This window comes from Oreochromis aureus, linkage group 22 (genome assembly GCF_013358895.1).
Source record: "Oreochromis aureus strain Israel breed Guangdong linkage group 22, ZZ_aureus, whole genome shotgun sequence".
NCBI classification, from domain to species: domain Eukaryota; kingdom Metazoa; phylum Chordata; class Actinopteri; order Cichliformes; family Cichlidae; genus Oreochromis; species Oreochromis aureus.
Window position 1 is genome coordinate 32433786 of NC_052962.1, and position 23735 is coordinate 32457520.

Here is a 23735-nt window from a genome sequence, read left to right on the forward strand (position 1 = left end):
GAGTGTTACAAATGTGTATGTGTAGTTCCATAAGTAAATTTTACTTTGTTTACTTTTACCTAAAACAAACAAACCAGTCAAAAAACAATATTTTCAGTATTATTAACAATATAAACCATTGCTATACTTCCTTTATCAAGATGAAATTTAGAACTGCGTTTTATTCCTTTAACACTCTGTATTATGTTTTATTTACTCTCCAAAGCTTTATTTCCTTTTTTATGCTGTAAAAATGCTTCTATGCTATAAGGCTCTTTTTATTAATAAAGTTTAATTAAAAAACAAAGTTCACTCTGAGCTGCTTGGTGTGTGTTTCTTTCAAAGAGAGAGAGAAAAACAGAGAGGGAAGTAATGACATCGAAGTTGAATTTAACTGAAAGAGTTTTGAAATGATAACTTTTAGCATAACCTTAATATACCTTTTTTTAAGTACAGGGTGGGCCATTTATATGGATACACCGTAATAAAATTGGAATGGTTGGTGATATTAAAGTCCTGTTTGTGGCACATTAGTATATGTGAGGGGGCAAACTCCTCAAGATGGGTGGTGACCATGGTGGCCATTTAGAAGTCGGCCATCTTGGATACAACTTTGTTTTTTTCAATAGGAAGAGGGCCATGTGACACATCAAACTTATTGGTAATGTCACAAGAAAAACAATGGTGTGCTTGGTTTCAGGCTGCAACAGGCTGCACTCTGCTGCAGCTCCTGTGCAGAGCTGAATATTAAATATGTGCAAACAACAGCATGTTTTCAGTCTCTTGCCACATCTGTAAAGACAGTAACATTTTTTTAAAAGCTTGTACTTCAGTAACTCTTCATTAATCAGGAACTATGGATTAAAGTACTGTAGTGTACTGTAATACTGAAAAAAATGTAAGAGAAGAACTTCAGATCCTGAGTGTGTGAGGACAGAAGAATCAGCTTTATTTCAATTTTGAGGGATAAAATTTATATCTGAGTTTGATGGTTCTGTTCTCTTTGTGATTACAGGAGCTGCCCTCAGATTCAGACCTCAGCACCACCCAGTGACAGCAGACAGATCATCCAACATGTTCACATGTTAACTGCAAAATGAACTGATGAAAACAGTACAAAGGTTAAAGTACCACATGTGCTGTCAGTGAAAGCTGCAGCTTTATTGATAAAGTTAAAGACAAAAAAAAACAAAAGGATTAATCACTCATGTAACTGTGTCACTATATATCAGCATTAACAGGACCTCAGTTTGGTGTTTCACAAAGCTGCTGATCTCAGACCTGCACAGCTTCCGTTTTAAACACTTGATGTACTCAGCTGCATGAAGAGCATATGAGATTTTCTCTGACACAATTAAATAAAACCCGATGAAGGTCAAAGGTCGTCACTTGTATGTTGAATTACAAACTTGTCATCTGGAATTCTTTCACAGTTTTTTGCAGATAATGTGTTATTTACCATAAAGTGATTCAGTTATTCATACCACAGTAACCAGAGAGGATCATATATTTTTAAATATATAACTTTCTACAGGACTGAATATAATATCTTTATGTAAAAGTCCGGAGCCTCTGGGGAGTATCCGAGTATTTATAACATTACACAAACCAAAGGTCTCCATCACAGTGTTCATGAAATGCTGGGTTTATCCATCTCCTGGATCGGGCCTACGGAGAAGTGCTGAAGATTTCCCTGTGAGGGAGCTGCTGGTGAAGATCATGAGTCCTGCTTGATCAATGCGATGAGCTTCAGTCTTCCTGGTGTTTCTTAAATGAAGTCTCTCTCAGTGGGTCAACAGAACATCTGGCACAGGACAGCTGTGATGAAAGAAAGGGAAGAAGTTTCTCCAAACCTCTGGACCCAGGAAACCCAGCTTGGTTCTGGTGTCTTTAATTTAACTATTTTTTTTAAAATAAATTATTATTATTAACAAACAGGAAAAATGTAAGTAAACACATTTTCTTTTGGCAATTTACCAATCCAGTAAAAAAAAAAAAAAAAAAAAGTTGCGTGGTCAACAACATGCCCGATAACAGCAAGTTGCTAGTACCAACCAACGTTAGCTGTGTCCTTCACAGATGTCTTAACTTAATGTGATTAACTTGAGCACAGCCTTTTTGCTACCATAACAGTACAAGTTTCATTTAACTTACCTCTACATGCTTGCACAGGTTTGATGTGGAATTTTTAAAAGCTGCTAACTCGGTCTCTCTGGGAAAACACAGCTTACACTGCATAATAAAGCTGTTGGTCCCTTAAATACGGCCAGGTGTTCACATCAGTTTCTTCGAGTTTTTTTTTTTTTTTTTTCAAATTTACTCAGTAACAGGTGTGATTGAAAACATAGCGAAGTACAATACTTAAAAAAATATACTTAAGTAAAAGTACAATTACAGACTTGAAAAATGACTTTAAAAAGTACAAATACACAAAAAAAAACTACTTAATTACAGTAACGTAAGTAAATGTAATTTTTCCACCTTTGAATTTCTCCACTGCTAAGTCAAGAAAAATGAAGTTATGTACATCTGCAAAATATACAGAATTAAAAAGTTATTTCTACTCCTTTGAGGTGGGAGCCATATTATGTATTGTACTTCTACATGTGAGGTTCAGAAGTTACTTAAACTTCTTCTTAGATTTAGACAATCACAAAAAAATGTTTTCTCATCATGACCTGCCAGGTTGTTGAAGATCTATGCAACAGGATACAAACAAAAGAAGCAAAAGAAACAGAAAAATCATAGTGAAGCAGGAGAATAGAAAACATACAATTTAACTAAAACAAATGCAGTTACAGTGTAGACACTGAACATTTTGACAAGGACGTCAAGTTCCATTGTGTTCCGCTGTGATCCTAATCATTGGAAACATTGTGCTGAATAAATTAAGCACAAAATCAAGTCATTTTTAGCTAATGATACATTAACCTTATGTCTACTGTAACTAAGTAATGAGTTAATTATTAACTAGTTAGTTAATTAATTACTGCAGTCAAATTGAAGAGGTTCAGGCTGTGTTCACTGGCAGGATGTCATACTCAAAACATTAACTGGTCTGCACCAAAAAAAAAAACATCTTTGGACTGAACAAACCTGTAAAACTACCCGACTTCTCTTAATTCTTCAGTTTGACTTTAGCTGTCCAAACATGATCAAGAAGCTACTGGAGCTGCTCTTTCTCTGTCATTCTGCATCTCCAGGTAAGTTCATGATTGATAATCAAGAAATTCTAAATTTAAATTTACTTGAGAAGATTATTCTCAGTAAAGTGTGCTAACTTTTAAAAAAACTCACTTGTACTCAGAAATATGACAAGTAGTCAAACAGCTGAATCAATTCTGTTTGTATCTCCATGATATCTTATGAGTCCCAGACTTTTCCAGATGATGTGATGATGAAGGATGTTAAAAATTAAAATGCATGCACAATTAGTCCAAAATTGACTTGTCAACGACTGGCGCATTTTACAGATGAGAACAGGTTCACTCTGAGCACATGTGACAGACATGAAAGGTCTGGAGAAACTGTGGAAAACATTATGCTGCCTGTAACATCATTCAGTGTGGCGAATTTGGTCACTCGTGACATGAATCAAATGGCTGAACTGCCACCTCACCTACTAATTGTATTCAGATGTGTTGCAACAGGGACGCATGGAAAAATTTCAGGACACTGGCCCTCCAGGACTGGAGTTTGAGACCCCTGCTCTGTAGGCTAGTAAACGGCACCCTGGCTGCTATTAGGTATCAGCGTGATACCCTTGGACCCATTGTGAGACCCTATGCTGGTGTAGTGGATCTTGGGTTCCTCCTGGTGCACAACAAAGCCCAGCATTATGATGAAGGAATTGATACCACTGACTGGCCCCCTTGTTCACCTGAACTAAATCCAGTAGAACACCTCAGAGACATTATGTTTTGGTCCATTCGACACTGCTTGGCTGCATCTCAGTGGTCCAGGAGTTCAGTGAGGCCCTGGTCCAGATCTGGGAGGAGAACCTTTAATCTACGACGCCATCTGTCGTCTCATTAGAAGCATCACCTACATTGTCAGGCATGCATACAAACACACGGGTCCCCCAAAAATTACTGAGTACCATTTTGAACTGCTGCAATAAAATTTAAAGAAAGCAGACGAGAGTGCCTAGAGTTTTCAGGTGTCTTTGAATTTAGTCCTCTGTAGGTTGATCATTTTCATTTCCATCAAATAATGTTTCATCTTTTTATTTCTAAAACATTACCCAGTCCATATCAGTATTGTTACGTGCCAAGAGATGTGGCTTTGCTTTTGTGTTCTTTTTATCTTTCAGGTGTCAAGCCTCCACCTATTGGCCAGTTCAAAGTTGATTGGCATGTGTCTATTGGCTGGTCTAGGCACAGTGGGCCAATCACTCTCCGGGGATCACTACAAATGAGCAGCTCCCTGGCCAGCTGGTGGCTGCTGGCTTCTGCTTTATGACAAACATCAAACATTTGTGAAAAGGCTTCTTTGTATTGTGTGTGGTGGGAGACTGGACAGGTAAGCTGGGGTACCCTATACACTGGCTGCAGTTTTAAACTGTTAGACACACTAGGTTATGCGTAGTGATGGGTAGATGAGGCCTCGTGAAGCGTTTCAGCACATTCCCCAAACTGTATCGATACTGTGTTGACACAGTGTTGCTGTTTTGCTCCACCTGCTGGACCTTAAATATCATTGCAGGCAACTTACTTGAGACTCCCAACAGACATGGATTCAATAACCTAGTCATACGTGTATACACTGTAAGGTATTGTACTTTCCATGGAATCATTTTATATCTTTTACATTGCAAATATTGTAGACATCTTTAAATATATTGTGAATGACCTTAAGCAAAAATTAAAATGAAAATATTGTGAATCTAATATTACCCATTTAAATGTAATAGTTTATTATAAATTTCTATTCAGAAAAATACGTTTATCCAATGTTTTTGCATTCAGTCTATTGCGTTTTTTTTTTTTTTACACCATTTCCCAGCTTTGGAAAAAACACGCTCACAGGGCACAGATGAAGCTGGGGTACACAAAAACTGTAAAGTCAGGTGGAAAAGGTTCAGATAAGATGTCTTCCTATTCCCCCAGTACGTTAAAGGATCCTCTGATCTTGGAATGTTTCTCTCCGACACTCTTCACAATACTAAGGGGTTGGCAGTCCTTTATAACGAAATTCAGGACTGCCTGGTCCAGAACAGTTTTCCTAGATGCTTGATTTCAAAATAATAAAACACATATTAATAAAAAAAATGATGATAAAGCTGTTCAGTGTCAATATAGGCCTACCTGTGTTCATTCTCAGTGTGTTTGTCTCCTCATTTTCATGTTTGGCTCCTGAATGCCTAAACATTCAGGAGGTGCTTTTGTTTGTGTAAGGTCTGCAGAACAGATGCGACATTTAACCTGCATTAAATGAAATAAATAATTTACACTGCAAGTCACATTGCTGTTTTTCCTATTCTTATAGATTACACTGAAAGAAAGACAGACAAACAGTTACCTTATTTGCAGTTTAAAGATCAAAATGATCCCACACAGCAGAAACATTTCTTTTTCTTTCGGGCTCCATTTTGTTATGGAGATATATATATATATATATATATATATATATATATATATACATAGCTGGACTGGCCATCGGGCATACCGGGCATTTGCCCGGTGGGCCGCTGGCGATTTTTTGTTTTTATGGGCCGATGGATTTTTTTTTTTTTTAGGAAGGGTATATATAATGAAAGGTGTTGGATTGGCCAATTGGTCATGATCGACTCTGGGCTGGACCAATTACAGCCGAGGAGGCCGGATGCACCCTCCCCTTGTTTAGCAATCTTATAGACGAACTAAAGAAAATGGAGAACAAAAAGGAAAGGAGGTGTTTATGAAAATATCACTAAATCTGTCATTTATTAATTTTAATTTTAATTAATGATCATGTCTCACCTCTAGTGTTCTTGGTCTTAATTTAAGGTTTTTCCTATAGCGATTGACAGATCACGTGATTTTCGCGCATTGCATGCCGGGAACTCGAGGCAAAACAATCAAAGTACCGCATCAAATGCAAGCATTTGCAGCACCGCAAAAACGTTCATTCTGTCGTTCCAGTACCTTCCTGGTTTTTCTTTGCCCCCAAAAAGGAATGTACAAAACTAAGGAGAACAATGCCGGACCGTATAAAGACAGACTCGACGAAAAGGCAAAGAAAAGATACGAGGAAAAAATCAAAGGAGTGAAAGGGTCAGACCATTACAAGCACACAGAGTGGACAAAAGATGTTTGCGTGCTGCCCAACTTTCACCACGCTCAGATTTACAATTATATGTTTTATCCTGTGAATAAAAGTATATGTTTTTGTCAATGTACCGTGGTAATAACAGAAGCGAAACGCAATATTGTGTCAGGACAATTCACTATTTATGCACAATAAATAAAGGAGCATAGCCCGACAATTTCTGTTCAGCGCCAGACTTGCTTGTAACCTATATCACCAATTATGTTAAGAAAAATGACGTATTAACTACTACAAAACACTGACCTTTGTGGGAATGCTTGGGGCAGACTAACATGTGAGCTGGTGTTCTGAGACGTTATATTTGGTATATCCAGGCCATCCGTCGGCTCTTACTTGGAAACATGGCTTAAAAGATTTCTCTTCAAGGGCGTAACCCGATAAAAAAACGATCTCTTTACCCGTCGGCTTCCCGTGGCTGTCATGCGACCGGCTATTGCAGTTAATAATACAACAGCTTCTTGCCATTTTTGTGTTTCTTTTATCGCTGTGTAACTGAGTTCAATTGAAAGCCTGCGTGCGCTAGTACCGCTTGCCTCAAGTTCCCAGAATCCTTTGCGGTTTTACCCTGAATGACGTCACATTTTCAATCTCTATCCTGGTGGGCGGTCTCTAGTCAAAATGCCCGGGCTGATTTTTTGTCCCAGTCCAGCCCTGTATATATATATATATATATATATATATATATATATATATATATATATATATATATATATATATATATATATATATATATATTTACCTTTGTGAGAGTAATTTTGTGTTTTTCCGTTGGCAGATGCGGATGCGGTACCTTTTAAACACAGTTTGGCGAGTTGGCAATGAGCGATACAGCGGCTATATCGATCACGTGACTTTTTCTTAAAGCGACGCACGCACCGATACAGGCTTCGCTCTGTGAGCTTGATACATGCGTCGGTGCGTCAGTGTTGCTGGACCCATCACTAGTTCTGCGGTTGATGCCACTTTTGTATGTTTTCACTGACCTTTTGTCGAGTAGCCAGGTAGGCCTTTTGTTTTGCATTTTTGTTTTAGTTAGGCCCTGGAAGCTATCGACCTTTTTTTGTTTTATCAATTTCTTTGATTTGGCTCAACCGCCCAGTCCTCCTCCCCCACCTTTTTTCTTTTGTTAAGTTTGACTATCACGGCAAGCAACCAATAAATCCTGCCTGATTCTTAACTGTCCTGTTGTCCCCCTCCTTCATTGATTGTGGTTGTCCGGTGTTGCTGTCTCCTTCCTACCTTTGCCTCCACCATGGTGGGGGGGACGTAACAGTATTGATATACAGGATGATTTATTTTTCATTGACATGTGATGTGTTCATTTAATTTCTATCAGCAGTTTGTGTAAATAACATTAGAAGTTTACTTTTGTCAGTTTTCTTAATTGATCACATTCACACAATCCTGCTGTGGATTCTTGCAAGATGTCATTTTATTCCAGCTTTATGAGAATATGTTACCTGAATCATACTGAATAAATCATATTTCTAATTGTTGTATATTTTACTCTCCTTTATTAACATTAGAAACATCGCTTTCCCACAGTGAAACCATCACTGATACATTTTCTTACTGGATCCTCTGGAGCTTCAAACATCCCAGACTTTCTGGCTGTTGGAAAGATTGATGGCGTTGAGGCTAGTTACTGTGACACCAGCAACAAAATAATACAGCCAAGACAGGACTGGGTGAAACAAATATTACACCATGAAACTCAACACTCAGAGATGTACACTAATCTGTGTTTTAAGAATCTGCCAGAATTTTTTTAAGGATTAGTTTTTACATTGAAGCAGCAGTTCAACCAAACTGGAGGTGCAGTATTTCTTTATAATTATATTATTTATAAATCATGGGCTATATCTAAGCAAAACTAAAGCAGAATTAGTTACATTTTATGTTTCTGGATTGAAGTTTGAAATCCTGAGACACTGCTAATGTGAACATCCATATACACTTACAATACATTTACAGTACTAAATTTCTTCAGTTAAATCATTGGTAGATTTAGATTTTCCTTTAAAAAGTAAAATCAAAACAGTTTTCCTGTTTTTTATAGCTTATAGCCGTGGAAAGAATCTGTTTCTGACTCTTGTCTTTCTGAAGCTTTTTTATTGTAATCTTAATCAATCAGGTCTAAGAAAATGTTGACAGATTGTCTGACTGGAATCATGAGCATAACATAAATGTTGAAAATAGCACAGTTTTCTCTTTCTCTGTTCAGGTGTCCACATTGTACAGAGGATTGATGGCTGTGAATTTTGCATCCTTTAAATTCACATTGGCATTAAAAGGTTTTACAAGTGTGTACACTGCCTGCTTTCATTTTAGACTAATAGCAACCACTTCCACAAAAATCCCCAAAAACGCAAATATGCGTCCTCCTACTTCATCTAAAGTAGCTCCATTTAAATAGTGTAATTTCAGTGCAGGTTTAGAGTTTGATGCTATAATTATAATAAATAAAACATATTAAATTATTTCTTTGCATAAGTACTTGTAACTCAGTTGCCTAAAACCTGCAGTAGATAGGGGATGCAGTTTTCCTAAATAATAATGTTTTACATTTTTGCAATTTTTTTCTTTTTCTTATTAACCAAGCTGACTTTTGCAACTTAACTGAAGCAGCAGAAGTAGTATTCATAAAAAATAAATCTCTCTAAAGTATCTAAAACCAGAGTTTGGGTCCTGTCTTGTTTGTTATGCTTTCAGGTGGAATCCAGTGTGCATGCCATGGGAAAAACAGAGAGACTGTAGGAGGAACACAGTCTGTTTAATGTTTAATTTTTTCTGACTCAGACAACTTTGCCCCAGCCTAAAAGAAAATAGAACATGAACAAGTCACGTAACCACTTGCAGTTGTTTTTTGTCTGTTGTTTTTCTTGTGTTAATGAATGTGAAAATGGAAAAAAAAAGATGAAGTGTGTGCTTATATTACTCCTCTGTTGTCATGCTGCATCTCCAGGTAAGATATTTCAAGTTTTTCTTTAAAAATATTTGTCTTGACTTACAGCAAATTGCATTGTAAGAGACTTGGTCTTTTAGTTTTGCTATGAGCTGTCGCCATTTTACGCCTGACATGGACTACTAACAACACCTAACTAGTCAAAAAGACACAGGGAGATATTTAAGCATATAGAAGAGGAATTTTAGATCAGCAGCTGTGGCTATGCTTTTACAGATCTGTTGTTCAAAGTATCCTCTCGTGTGACATCCTTGTTTTTCACAAACTGGACTGTAGCTGAAAGGAAAGCACTACAGAGTGTTATTAAATCAGTACAGAACATTATACACACAGTTAGCTTATTTACAATAAAAATAGTTAACTTATTCTAAAAGCAGGTTACTTGATATTTTATTTTCTATTTTATCTTTTTAACTTACACAATGTGATGAAAATGTTTCTTTTCTTTTATGTATTCATTATATGTTTTAGTAATATCACTTTTGGGTCATTTAAAAGGTGCACATATGAAAGAGCATTCAGCTTTAACTTTATTGCACACACACAGTTACAACTCTGAGAAAGTTGGTGACACCATGTGGGGGGAAATTCAACAGGTGTGAAGCCTTTTGTTCTGTGTCCTTAAGGATGGGGGGGGCAACGGGCAATCACTGTAATTGGAGATCAGGATATAAAATCTCTCCTCTTTTGGAGAGGGTCAAGGGTACATCTGGTTACATCTGCTTTACTGTATTTAAAGATGACTGTGCTGTTCATCTTCAGAGATTGCTATCAGTGCCCTGTTGAATGGCCATTCTCTCTCTCAAGATTGAGATTTAAAGGTGTTAATTTAATTAATTAAAATTGTGAATCTGAGACAAGTTTTAGTTTTTAACCTTCTTAAATGGTACAGAAAGTGTATAATAGAAATGTCATCTGATTTTGTCCTGCCAATTTTTCAGTAAAACACTCCCTGAAGTTTTTCTCCACTGTAACCTCTGGAGTCCAGAGTATCCCAGAGTTTGTGGCTGGTGCACTTGTTGATGAAGTTCAGATAGGTGACTTCAACAGTGAAAGAGGAGCAGAGCTAAAGAAAGACTGGATTAAATTCTTTGAGGATCATCCGCAGCACCTGGAGTGGTATAGTTTGCAATCTCTGGACAGTCATCACTTCTTTAAGGCTACCATTGAGACTTTGAGGCAACTTTTGAACCAAACTGAAGGTACTGATTTGTTTCACTTGTTACTGCTGAAATATGATCATGATTTGTTTTAAAAAATGTAATTTTTATTTTAAAAAGCCTTTATTTTTTGCATTTGTATTGTTGATTTGTCCCAAAGGCGCAGTTTCACTATGCTGTGCTGACATCTTACTGCTTTACCACAGTTACTGTTACTTTCTCTCTTTTCAGGTGTTCATATCATGCAGAGGATGAATGGCTGTGAGTGGAATGATGAGACTGGTGAGATTAATGGGTTCAATCTGTACAGTTATGATGGAGAAGATTTTCTAGCATTGGACCTGCAGACACTGACATGGATCACTCCAAAACCACAGGCTGTCCTCACCAAACTGAGATGGGATGCTCAAAAAGATCGATTAAAATTAAACAAAAACTTTTTAGGTCATCGGTGCCCTGAGTTTTTAAAGGAGTATTTGCAGTATGGCAGGAGCTTTCTGCAGACAGCAGGTAGGATTACAGAATCTGATTAAACATAATAGAACAGAAAATTAATATGGATTTCTTGCTTGAAAAGTAAAATAAAATTCAAAAAAGAATGTGACAACTGCCAGTCTCTCTCCAGTTCTTCCCTCAGTGTCTCTCCTCCAGAAGACTCCCTCCTCTGCCATCAGCTGCCACGCTACAGGTTTCTATCCTGACAGAGGTTTGATGTTCTGGAGAAAAGATGGAGAGGAGCTTCATGAAGGTGTGGATCCCGGAGAGATCCTCCCCAACAATGATGGGACCTTCCAGTTGAGTGTTGATTTGAAACTTTCATCAGTCACACCTGAAGACTGGCAGAGGTACGATTGTGTGTTTCAGTTCTCTGGTGTAAACGAGGACATCATCACAAAACTGGACAAAACAGCGATCAGGACCAACTGGGGTAAGACTGGATCCTGCAGGGTTTGAAAACTGCAGTTTGATATTATGAAGTTGTTAACTAAACAGCTTAGTTGTCAAATTTAATTCCTAAATGCCATTCTTATCGATCAATAAAGACAAGTCTTTACAAGTGTTGCATAAGTCTGGCGTAAAAATGGGATCTCATACTGGGTTAAAGTAATGAAGTACCATTTGCATTATGGTCACTACTTTAGAGTGTACAAGACGCGTAACTAATGCTTAAGTAATGCTGTTTTGATGGCTTTGTGTGACATTCAGAGATGTCAGACTCATCAACTATCAGGTCCTTGATTTTCTCTCCACTTATTCTTCAGTGACTGCACACATTTTTTGTTCAGTATTATAAGTGTTGTCATATTTTGTTCAACAGAAAAGCCCACTGACATGGGAACCTTCATCGGTGCTGCAGTGATTGTTCTAGCTTTCACCATCATCACAGCTGTGACATTCTTGACCTACATAAATAAAAAATGTGAGAAATCTAAAGTTTAGTTCAAATTCATGTCAAGTAAAATGATTATAGGGCAGTAGAATGATGAGGTGAGAAGAAAATAATCAAATTAAAAAGGAAATTGACACAAAATATTTGCACAATCAAGAAACAACGAATTAAAAAAAAATTACAACAGATATGGTTTATTTTAGTTTGTTTCAACCAAATGTTCTGCATCCTGTAAGTAATGTAGAACATTTATTAGAGATATAATATGCATCATTTAATTGAAAACAAAGTACAGACTTGTTCTTTTTTGTTGCACATGATCTGATCACTTGAACAGCACTGATCTCACTTTCATAGCTGGGAAGCAAGGGCCATGTATTCAATAATCACTACAAATTACACCCTTGAAAAGGCTAAAATATGTGTAAACTGTATGCTTTTGATCTTCCAGCTCCTGACGATGGCTCTGAGCAGTCTGAGAGAGTAGATCCACAACGCTGACTGTCCTAAGAAGTTCTTCACTCCGCTCTCTGTATGACTTTCCTCCAGCTGCTGCTGTCACCTCAGTGTTTCAAATACATATGTTAAAAACACCAGTGAATAAATTAGGCACAGGTAATGATCACATTCTGCTGCACTTGTTGTAAATTAGTGCATGGTCAGACATCTGTATGCAGCTCCTGTGTGTACATTTCATGCATTTGTGATTTTATTTTGCTTCAGTATGTAGTCATGGTATCGATGCAGCGGTATCACAAGTCTTCTACAAAGCAAAACTAACTTTATTGATGGATATGTATCTGATGATGACCGTTTGTTAGAACTGAAGTGTGTGATTTTATTGAGAAATTGGAAATGTACAAATCATGTGGTATTTTCCAAATGGCACCAAAATATCTGAAGGATGACAGCAACAGACTCTCATTTGGAAATAAAATTTTGTCATTTTATTATTTCATTATATAGTTCTATGAAAATGACTAGCCCTTATTTTGCTGGATTTGATTTGTGAAGTCACATGATCTTGATCTTTGACCACCCCTGGGCTATGTCCTAAGATCAAAAACATACAGTTACAACAGAAATAGGAAAAAACAAAACAGAAATACGAAAAAACAGATTTCCAAAAGCACAAGGGAAGTGTTTCTGGGGAGACAATAACCCGACGGACCAGTTGCAGGAACCAAAATAGACAGAAGACACATAAAAGAAGCGGAGGATCTATCGGTTTTGTGAGGAAAGAAAAGATGAGAGGTAAGTGTGTTAGCCTAACTATTAGCCAGAAAAACCGTCATCAGTATTATATGAATCATGATAAAACACACCTACCATGTTTTGGGTTCCTGCAACTGGTCCGTCGGGGTTATTGTCTCCCAGAAACACTTCCCTTGTGCTTTTGGAAATCTGTTTTTTTCCTATTTCAGTTTTCATTCTTCCTATTTCTGTTTAGTTTTTTCTCTTTTCCGTTGTCATTTTTCCTATTTTGTGTTTTGTGTGCTTTTGCAGCATTTTTCTTATTGCTGGTGTTTTCTTAAGTTGCAGTCCGTTTGGCCTCTCAGGGCCACCGTACATCACTTGAAATAAGACACAATCAGCTGCAGGGTAACATTTCAGTGAGATAAAGGAACTTGTTTTTAGACAGTGCATCTTGGATCTGGAGAATTTTCACTTGCTCAATTGGCAGATTTTTTCACTTAATACAAGATATTGAAATAAGTAAACAAATCTGCCAGTGAAAATGCTCCAGATTGGAGATGCACTGAATCACATGACTCCCTATGAACAAGGACTTGGCAACAGTTGGTTGAAACATTACAATTAGATTTTGTTCCTATTAATTTTATATATTTATTTGTGTTTCTTTCATTTTAATTCTAAATTTTATTTTGATTAAAAATAGTTCATATACTTTTTTATTTTGGTTTAAGTAAAGAATGTTGCTTCAGTTTTTGTTTTTTCTATTTTTTTCAGCTATAATATTTTCACACTGTAATTTGTAGTTCCACCAAACCATTTAAAAATATTACACAATATTTGCGTATTTGTACAATGTGACTTGAGCTGAGCTTTGATGCTCTAATAAAAAATGTTCTCTGATGTTTTTTCTTGGTTTTTTTAATCTTCAGAATTTGAACATTTCTATCTATCACTGATTTAAATGGATTCATTGTTTTCTCACTCTGAATGTTGTAAATTGCCTTCTGGCTTTAGCTGGGAGCATACAGATTCCTGATATTCTCAAGGTTCTGGGACTTGGACTCAGCTTTTGAGTTTATTTTGTTTGAGTATTTCTGTGCTATTATGATTTAAGTTTCACTAGTCAGTCCTGAATTTATTCTTGTTATTGCTGCAGTTTTCCTGTGATCTCAGTTTAATTTCTTGTTTTTGAGGTTTCCTTTGTGTCGTTGTCCTGTGTCCCTCGCTTTCCCTGGGTCCGTGGGTGTGTATGTCCTTGTGTCTTGTTTCCCTTTTCTATTTAATGTTGCCTTCCTTGTGTTTCCATGTTACCCCTGTCTCTCATGTGTATTTATGTATGTTCTCCACAGCCCGTTTTGTGTCTCTCCTTCTCTCTCCAGCTCTCTCTCTTTCCCTCCATGACTCGTCTCCCTTCCCTCTTTGTGTTTCCTTCCTCTGTCTCCCAGTCAATCCTCTTCTAATGTGCGTTCCTGCCTTTGTCTTGCTATGTGTTTTAGTTTGCGTCTTAGTGTTTTATTTTGACAGTCTCTCGTTTTGTGTTCATTGTGTTTAGTTTTGTTTCCCCTGGTTCGTTATGTCTGTTCGTCCCAGCTTTGTTCCCATGTGTTTCCACTTCCCTCATCACCCCTCTGTGTTTTAAGTGTGTGAGTTTTCCTTTGTTCATTGTCAGGTTGTCTGTTCTTCATGTGTCATGTTCAAGTAATCGTGTTTAACTGGTTCATATCCAGGGTTCATGTTGTCATGTCATGATATTCCAGTGTTTAGTCCAGTTAGTTTAGTTCTTCCAGTGTAGTCCAGTTAGTTTAGTTCTCCCATTGTAGCCCAGTTAGTTTAGTTCTTCCAGTGTAGCCCAGTTAGTTTAGTTCTCCCAGTGTAGTCCAGTTAGTTTAGTTCTCCCAGTGTAGTCCAGTTAGTTTAGTTCTCCCAGTGTAGTCCAGTTAGTTTAGCCTTAGTTTCCTCTTGCCTTTTGCTTTGTGTTGCTCACCAGTTTTTGAATAAACAGCTTATCCTCAGTTAAGTTAAGTTTCATTTCCACGTGTCTACATTTGGGTCCATTATTCAACTTCCATAGACTGTGACAGAGAGTACATAGCACTAAGAGATTTAAACATGTTAATCCAAATCTCTTGTATTAAAGTATTCTGTGAATGCAGCTTTCGTGGGTATTTCATGTTTTTGGGGTTGTAAACAGGAGACAGATAAGATATGATAACTCTTTATTGTCATTGCACACTCATACATAGTACGATAGTACAATGAAATTGGAAAACTGTCCCACATTGGCACTATGTACAACACAACACAACACAACACAACACAGTAACCTAACTTAGTAATAAAATGAATAATAAGTGTATGTGATCCTTTGCCATTAGAGCTGCTAAATTGTCGAACAGTTCATATCAGAGTAGCTACCTCATGAGTGTTTCATATATGTAGTCTTACATCTTTTGTAATGTGTTTTAGTTCTAATTCTTTTTCATTTTGTGAAAAAAATTGCAAGAGTTGAGAAAAACTGCTTTATAAATAAAATATTGGGATATTTTATCTTCTATACTTTAGCTCAGCAAACATATTAAATATGAGGATGTAATAACCAAAAATGTCTATTATGCCCAAATTTGACAAAATTTATGTAAAGCCCCATTGATTACGACAACTACTAGGCACTATCTAAACATTATTCCACCAATAATTTTCTTTATTAAAACCTGTGTCTCAAATAGGTTAACTTTCATGCAAATACACACAAATAATATCAGAAATTGCATTCAGATAGAAGACATGAAATGAGGCCAAAGTTCATATTTAATGTAAAGTGAATTTGAGTGAGATTCAGGATCCATCTGATCTGCTGAGCTGTTGTCATAGAGGTTTCTCAATACCACAAAAAATAAATCAATAAATAAATGAATAAAAAATCTAATTTAGTGGAAATATATACACTGCTCAAAAAATAAAGGGGACACTTAAACAACACAATGTAACTCCAAGTCAGTCACACTTCTGTGAAATCAGACTGCCCACTTAGGAAGCAACACTGATTGACAATCAATCTCACATGCTGTTGTGCAAATGGAATAGAAAAAAGGTGGAAATTATAGGCAAGTATCAAGACTTCCTCAATAACGGAGTGGTTCTGCAGGTGGTGACCACAGACCACTTCTCAGTACCGATGCTTTCTGCCTGATGTTTTGGTCACTTTTGAGTGCTGGCGGTGATTTCACTCTACTGGTAGCATGAGACGGAGTCTACAACCCACACAAGTGGCTCAGGTATTTCAGCTCATCCAGGATGGCACATCAATGTGAGCTGTGGCAAGAAGGTTTGCTATGTCTGTCAGTGTAGTGTCCAGAGCATGGAGGCGCTATCAGGAGACAGGCCAGTGCATCAGGAGACGTGGAGGAGGCCGTAGGAGGGCAACAACCCAGAAGCAGGACCCTTTGTGCAAGGAGGAACAGGAGGAGCACTGCCAGAGCCCTGCAAAATGACCTCCAGCAGGCCACAAATTTGCATGTGTCTGCTTAAACGGTCAGAAACAGACTCCATGAGGGTGGCATGAGGGCCTGATGTCCACAGGTGGGGGTTGTGCTTACAGTCCAACACTGTGCAGGACATTTGGCATTTGCCAGAGAACACCAAGATTGGGAAGTTCTCCACTGGCGCCCTGTGCTCTTCACAGAAGAAAGCAGGTTCACACTGAGCACATGTGACAGACGTGACAGAGTCTGGAGACGCTGTGGAGAACGTTCTGCTGCCTACAACATCCTCCAGCATGACCGGTTTGGCAGTGGGTCAGTAATGGTGTGGGGTGGCATTTCTCAACCAAAGAAGTGCAAAGGTTCCCCAGACCTGAATCCAACTGAGCACATCTGGGACATCATGTCTCGCTCCACCCACCAACGCCACGTTGCACCACAGATTGTCCAGGAGTTGGTAAATGCTTTTGTCCAGGTCTGGGAGGAGATCCCTCAGGAGACCATCCACCACTTCATCAGGAGCATGCCCAGGCATTGTAGGGAGGTCGTACAGGCACGTGGAGGCCACACCCACTACTGATCCTCATTTTGACTTGTTTTAAGTTGGATCAGCCCATAGTGTGTTTTTCCACTTTAGTTGTGAGTGTGACTCCAAATCCAGACCTCCATGCGTTGCTAAATTTGATTTACATTGATAATTTTTGTGCGATTTTGTTGTCAGCACATTCAACTATGTAAACAACAAAGTATTTAATAAGAATATTTCATTCATTCAGATCTGGGATGTGTTATTTTTGTGTTCCCTTTATTTTTTGGAGCAGTGTATATAATCTACTCGATAACATACCTCCAGTTTGGTTTAAGTGCTGCTTGAAGCTGTTAATATCATCTTTACAGACCTGCTGTTAATGTATACAGTACTGTCGCTAATCTTCCTTAAACTCTCTGAACCAGTCTTGTCAGGGCTCTCTTGAGTTCATGTTACTGTCACAGTAACATAAGACAATCTGGGACGGGTTTATAAAGATCCCACTTGAAAATAACTTATCAACGACTGCTGAATCAGACTGTGTTAGCTTTAGTTTACTGACCCATAAGAATATATCTGAAAACACATAGAAGTTTAACAATCCGAGAGATTAAAGAGTATTTACATTTCATTCCACTTTAAACAGTTACAACATGAACATGTAGTAAAGATTATTATTATTATTTGTACTGTTCATATTCAAGTATATTTTGCAAACTGTTTCTCTTTAAATTACAGGAGACCAGGTAAAGTATACTCAGTAACACAGCCAATCTTAACATTATTAATAACTATAATGTAGTTATTAATAACGTAGGTTCGAGACATAGGTGACCCGTGACCCGTGGATAAGCGGAAGAGAATGGCTGGATGGAGAAGTTTACAATCATTAAGTTAACTCTTTCAACAGCTTAGAAATTCCCAAACGGTCATGCCATAGCGTAAGAAGCTGTAGGGCTACATGACTAAAGTATCTTCTGGCCTTTTGGAATGTAATAAAAAGAACTGTAATTACTGCTGTGCAAGTATTTCAGATTCCTTTCCCTAGTACTTATTAAATATTGAGCTATGACTATGTGATTTTCTTTTGTAACATCTAAAAAAAAGATTTATTTGGTATGAATGAACTATATTTGGTAAAATGCTGTGTTGGTGGTTCTAAAGGTGGGCACACTTATCCTGCACTATACCAGACCAGGAGCTTTTCAGCAAAATGAAGATGCTGTTCCTCCAATAATGTCAAAATAAATATTGAAAATGTTTTCAAGAGATCATATAAAAGCTATTCATCACTCAACAAGTCCCTGTAAGACTTACAGGGACTTGTTGAGTGATGAATATCTACGCACTTACAATGTAAGTGCTCATATGAATAGAATACTCACTCTAACATGTTACAGTTTCAGTGTTACCTGTTTTTCCTGACATGCTGCCTGCAAAGCAAACTGTCTCAGTCACACAGATCTGAAAAACTCAGACGTGCAAAAGCCGGTTTAGAGTTCGTTAATGCAATTAAATGTGTAACAGTCATATATTTGGTTTGTTGTTGTGTTATGGCTCCAAACAAGTCTTTTAGCATTCTTAATCTTTTCTCTCTTCATCTCACCACCTCTCTCACCATGCAATTAAAAACCTGTTTCTATCTTTAGATTTTGACTTTTACTTTTGCTTCATGTGTTCAAAGAGACATTCGCTAAAGGCATGTCATTTATCATCAGCTCATCTGATACAGATTTTGCTCAGATCCAGTTTCAAAATAACTGAATGCACTTCAACTTAAAGAGTATTTGAGATAACAGCAACTTATATATTATATTATATTATACACATTTTAGGGAATGTTATGGGTGGAAAAAAGTTCAATAATGTCTGGATTTTATAGTGAGGAATTGAGTAGAAGTCACTGTGGGAACAATAAGATCTCTCTATAGTCACTGTAGTAATGTTACTGTAGTACAACCAAAACCCTTTCATTGAGTTCAACTTTTAGGATGTCTCAGTAGTAAGGAATGACAGTAGTCATAGAAATATCTATATTAGCTTTCTAGTATCAGACTGAGTCAGGATGTTGTTAATTTTGCCCATGCAGAGGGTTGATGTGACAGAAGAGGATGCCAGGAATAAGGCGAGATGGAGGCACTATGATCCACTATGTTCACCTCTAAAGGGAGCAGAAGAAGACGCAGAGCAGATGAAAGAAAACACTTCTACACATTTGTTTAACTTGAATTTTAAAGGACGTATTTTGGTCCAAATCGACTCCAGGGGCCCTCGCAGTAATACTGGGGCCAAGACACTGACATCCAGAGTAGTGTCAATCAGAGGGCTTTGTTTTGAAACTAGATTGACTTGATACTGAGTGATAGTGAAGAAAATTGGTAGCAGAAAGTTTCCATGTAAAGGGATTACGAATGCAGAGGAAAAATAGTTAATCTATGCAATTTTGAAGTGCGTAATATTGAGTGATGTTTTGAGTGTTTACGTATAACCGGTATGTTCCTGCATTGTGTCTGACAATGAAAGGTAAAAAGAAAGACCTCCAAGTAAATAACTTGCCCGCTCCAGCTCCTATAACCCAATATAAACAGTTGGGACTAGAGTTAGCCCAACCCACTACAACTTCCAAGCTAGCAAGAACTATCTGTTCATGCTAGCATTAACAGTGCCTATACACATACGTGGCACACACATATCACATATTCACAGCATCTAGTAAAGATGCTGTGAATATGTGCAATGATGACAATAATGAACTAAAACACACAATCAAAAACATCAGGGTAGATAAAGATATAATTAGTGTTGGAAAAGAAATGACACCAACCTCTCTCACAGGGGAATTGTAGAAAAGGGGAGAGGCCAAAGGGGGACCCCAAATTTATAGGGTTGCACCAAAGAAGAAGAAGAAAAGGATGAGGAGGGGCTCTAACTGATAATGAGGTTGGGGTTTAGAACACATTTTGTGTAATTATAACAATAAGTAATTTATGACCCGGCTACATATGCTGTTAGTCTGAAATTAGTCTGTGAAAACAATTTCATTTGTAATTTGAACAAATTAAATGTATAAATTTTTAAAGGTGCTGTACATTGTTATATATACTTACTTGATAAGTTATGATTTAATACAAACTAAATGAGTTGGTTTTAATGCCAAAATCACAATCACCAGAAGGTTTGCTTTTATTTTGAAATCAGGTAGTTTCCTGTGGGGGCTGGCTTTACCGCAGTTTGAAGGCAAGAAAAACCAGACTCTCATGATAAATACAGCAACACAAAAGCAACATGAAGACTGTGTATATATTACTCCTCTGCTCTAATGTGGTAAGTCTGGGTAAGAGTTTACTTTATTATCACAGCTTGAATATGGTTAATTGCAGACGACAAACATTTTTTTTATGAGTTGTCATTTTATTTACTTCTCCTTATGCTTACCAGTGGGGCTATGAAGAAATGTGATAAGCACCCTGTCTATAGTATGTGTAAAGTGTTGTTAAGTTCATGAGAAATGACAGTTTGGAAAGTAGTTCCTCCTTTCATTGTCCTATTTGTATAGTGTTAAATTTGTCTCAGCACGGTTACAAATGTGTACGATGTCATACACAAGTGTTAACTAAGATTTACAACTGTGTACAAGGACACCTGTCATTTAAATCTGCTGCCTGGTCCCAAAAAGTTGATTCTGTTCATCGGGACGTAGCGTTCTCAGTTGGAGAAACGTTTCATCACTCATCCAAGTGACTTCTTCAGTCTCAGCTGACTGCAGATTTCCCCAACCTTATAAATAGTAAAATTGAATAACAACCGAAACTTGCATAATTGCCAAACAATAAGCCACAATTATTTTTTCAAATTGTCCTGGTCACAGATAAATGATTGCAGCCATTCCCAAACTCTGTGACTGGTAAAATGTCAGGATCAAAGGTTGTTATGCTGCTTTTAAGGTTGGGGAAACCTGCAGTCAGCTGAGAGCGGAGAAGTCACTTGGATGAGTGATGAAACGTTTCTCCCTGAGAACGCTACGTCCAGATGAACAGAATCAACTCTCTGGGATTTTCTGACCTGGATTTTTAAGCATGCATCAAGACAAATAGAATGAATGTTTCATTTTCTAAATAAATACAATAAGTTGTCACCTCTTCAACTAGAGCAGGTACATTTACTGATTAGATAGACTACACAGTAGTATATGGACGTTAATATATGTTTAAAAAAAGCTGCTGTTACATGGTGGACATTCTTGTGCTGGTAAACCAGTCAGTGTTTAGATGAGAGAACAGACATCACTGTCGTCCTCTGAAGGATCTGGCAGTTTAATGTTCATGTCACCATTCTCCTACGAGAGCAGACTAACGACCTGTTATGATCCCCTTTATCAAATATTAAATTTAAAAGGTTAATGTGATCTAGTTGAGAGGTGATGAGCTATCAAGGCCATTTTTTTTTGTTTGTTGTAAAAACAAAAAACACAGGTATTCAGGGGAAATCCAATATCCATTAGCACTTCAACGCAGCTTATATTTGTCGTCCCTTCCAAGCTCAAATAAATCAGGTGATATAATCAGGTGATCTGTGCACTGGCATGGTCTGTAAGTTAGTGAAAACAATGCCATGAATATTCATAGACATTTTTATGCACAGGGTTTTTTTTTTTTTTTAAGTGTCAGGGATCAGATTTGTGAAGCTAAACTTATAAATGTGTGTGTTAATTATCATCATTTGTTCAGGTTTGAGTACACACATTTGTAAGTATTCAAAAGTACACATATCATTGTACATACTTCATAATTGATCACACACCTGCTGTAAAGTCTTATGTCACTTTTACTAAAACCTTAATAATCATATTTGAACTGAATAATACTGAATTAACCTTATTTCTGATTAATGTTTATATATTTTATTTACTTGTTTACTAAAGTTATAAACATTTTTGTCCCACAGTGAAACATTTATTGGTTAGTTTTGACACTGGTTCCTCTGGAAACCCAAACATATCCGAGTTTGTGGGTAATTGTAATTTGAATGTGAGTAAAATTTACAGTCAGCAGGTCAGCTTGTTTAGTGAAAGATCTTAATGCAGTGATGCTGTAGTTCATCAGTGGTTTCCAAACAGTGAATGAGCTGTTTTGCAACCACTCTTTTAGCGCCACCTGGTGGTGAGTTTGACTGCTGGTGATGTTAAAACTGATGGATGGATTAAGATAATATTTATTATTTTTGTGGTTGAAAGATAATTATTTACGTGAACTAAACCAATGATTTTTCATTAAGTATTCTTGTGCTCAAAATTTCATTACCATATCTCAGTGTATTTCGGGTTATATTTAGTTTAAAATAAATATAAATTATAAAATATAAATAAATAATGTAGCCTCATGCAGCTGCTGGAAGCTGGTGATAAAAAGCTGTATGTGTTATATCATCATATACGTTACATGTTTTAAATGTCTCTGTATTTATCCTCCCCTCTCTAAAGCACTCTGAATTACATTCTGTCTGAACAGTGCTACACAGACAACCTTGACATGACTTAAGATGATGATTGTTTGGCTCTAATGACTCTGTTTTGAATATTAAGTTTTGGTTTTTATTTACACCTCATTTCTTGAATTCCTTTCCTTCTTCCAGTTCTTCCTTCAGTGTCTCTCCTCCAGAAGACTCCCTCCTCTCCAGTCAGCTGCCACGCTACAGGTTTTTATCCTGACAGAGCCGTGATGTTCTGGAGGAAAGATGGAGAGGAGATTCATGAAGGTGTGGATCCTGGAGAGATCCTCCCAACAATGATGAGACCTTTCAGATGAGTGTTGATCTGAATGTTTCATCAGTCACACCTGAAGACTGGGGACGGTACGACTGTGTGTTTCAGCTCTCTGGTGGTGAGGACATCATTGTCACCAAACTGAATAAAACTGTGATCAGAACAAACTGGGACAAAAAAATATTTAACACCGATGAAGGTGAGAGAGGCATTTTTTTTTTTTTTTTTGCTTGTATTGTGGATTGTGTATAATGTTTTTGATTGTTTTGCCCTGTTGTTGTTAGGATGCCTGGGTCGTTGACCCAGAGTTTTTGAGTTCATTATATTATTTATCATTTCTAGTCTTTGGTTTCTTTGTTAGAGTTCTGTCTTATGGTTTATGTCTCTGTGTTCTCTAGTTGCTGTCTCCCTGTGTCCAGTCAGAGTCTGTGTGTGTAGTTCAGTCTGTGTTATGTTTCCTGTTTTGCTTTGAAAGTCCGTGTCTCATATAAATGCATCTGGTTTTGCTTCCTTTGTCTCGTTAGGCCTGATTTGCCCCAGCTGTGTTTCCCTCCTGTTACCCATTCCCTGATTGCTCCCTCTATGTATTTAAGCCCTGTGTTTCTCTGTGTCCGTGTCGTGATCTAGCTGTGTGTTTTGTCTGCCCGTGTAAGTTATTTGGATTCTTACTTTTGTTCTGTTTGAGTTCAGCATTAAAGCTGTTTTTTGAGTTTACTTTGTGCCTCCGAGTGTCTGCACTTTTGGGTCCACGATTCCTGTCTGCACACAGCCTACACCTAACAGAAGATCGCGACCAGAACATGGACCCAGCAGACTCCATGTGGTATCAGCGACCCGCAGTTTCTGCCTTCCTCAAGGAGAGCGTGAGGCAGGAGGCTAAGCATGCCCAGGAGCTCCAGTCACCCTTCTATGGGACACGGTTGGCTTTGGGAGGGCCCCGCAGCCTCCAAACCGCCATGGCTACGG

The 23735-nt window shown here is 37.6% G+C and overlaps 1 protein-coding gene across 1 annotated transcript; it reads left to right on the forward strand.

Annotated features, from left to right (window-relative positions):
- Positions 1 to 8830: 8830 nt before the first annotated feature.
- On the forward strand, positions 8831 to 12922 carry LOC120435715 (major histocompatibility complex class I-related gene protein-like). The gene is made up of 6 exons (XM_039605702.1): positions 8831 to 9253; positions 10195 to 10455; positions 10645 to 10923; positions 11039 to 11341; positions 11732 to 11833; positions 12255 to 12922. The coding sequence occupies exons 1-6, from the start codon at positions 9121 to 9123 to the stop codon at positions 12302 to 12304; spliced, it is 1128 nt and encodes a 375-aa protein (XP_039461636.1). The 5' UTR covers positions 8831 to 9120; the 3' UTR covers positions 12305 to 12922.
- Positions 12923 to 23735: the final 10813 nt, after the last annotated feature.

What these genes read in the sequence shown, in the direction of transcription:
- LOC120435715 (XM_039605702.1), top strand. Translation starts at nt 9,121, where the DNA reads ATGAACAAGTCACGTAACCACTTGCAGTTGTTTTTTGTCTGTTGTTTT. An exon ending in ACTTTTGAACCAAACTGAAG is followed by an intron (nt 10,456 to 10,644) that starts GTACTGATTTGT and finishes CTCTCTTTTCAG; the next exon opens with GTGTTCATATCATGCAGAGG. An exon ending in GAGCTTTCTGCAGACAGCAG is followed by an intron (nt 10,924 to 11,038) that starts GTAGGATTACAG and finishes GTCTCTCTCCAG; the next exon opens with TTCTTCCCTCAGTGTCTCTC.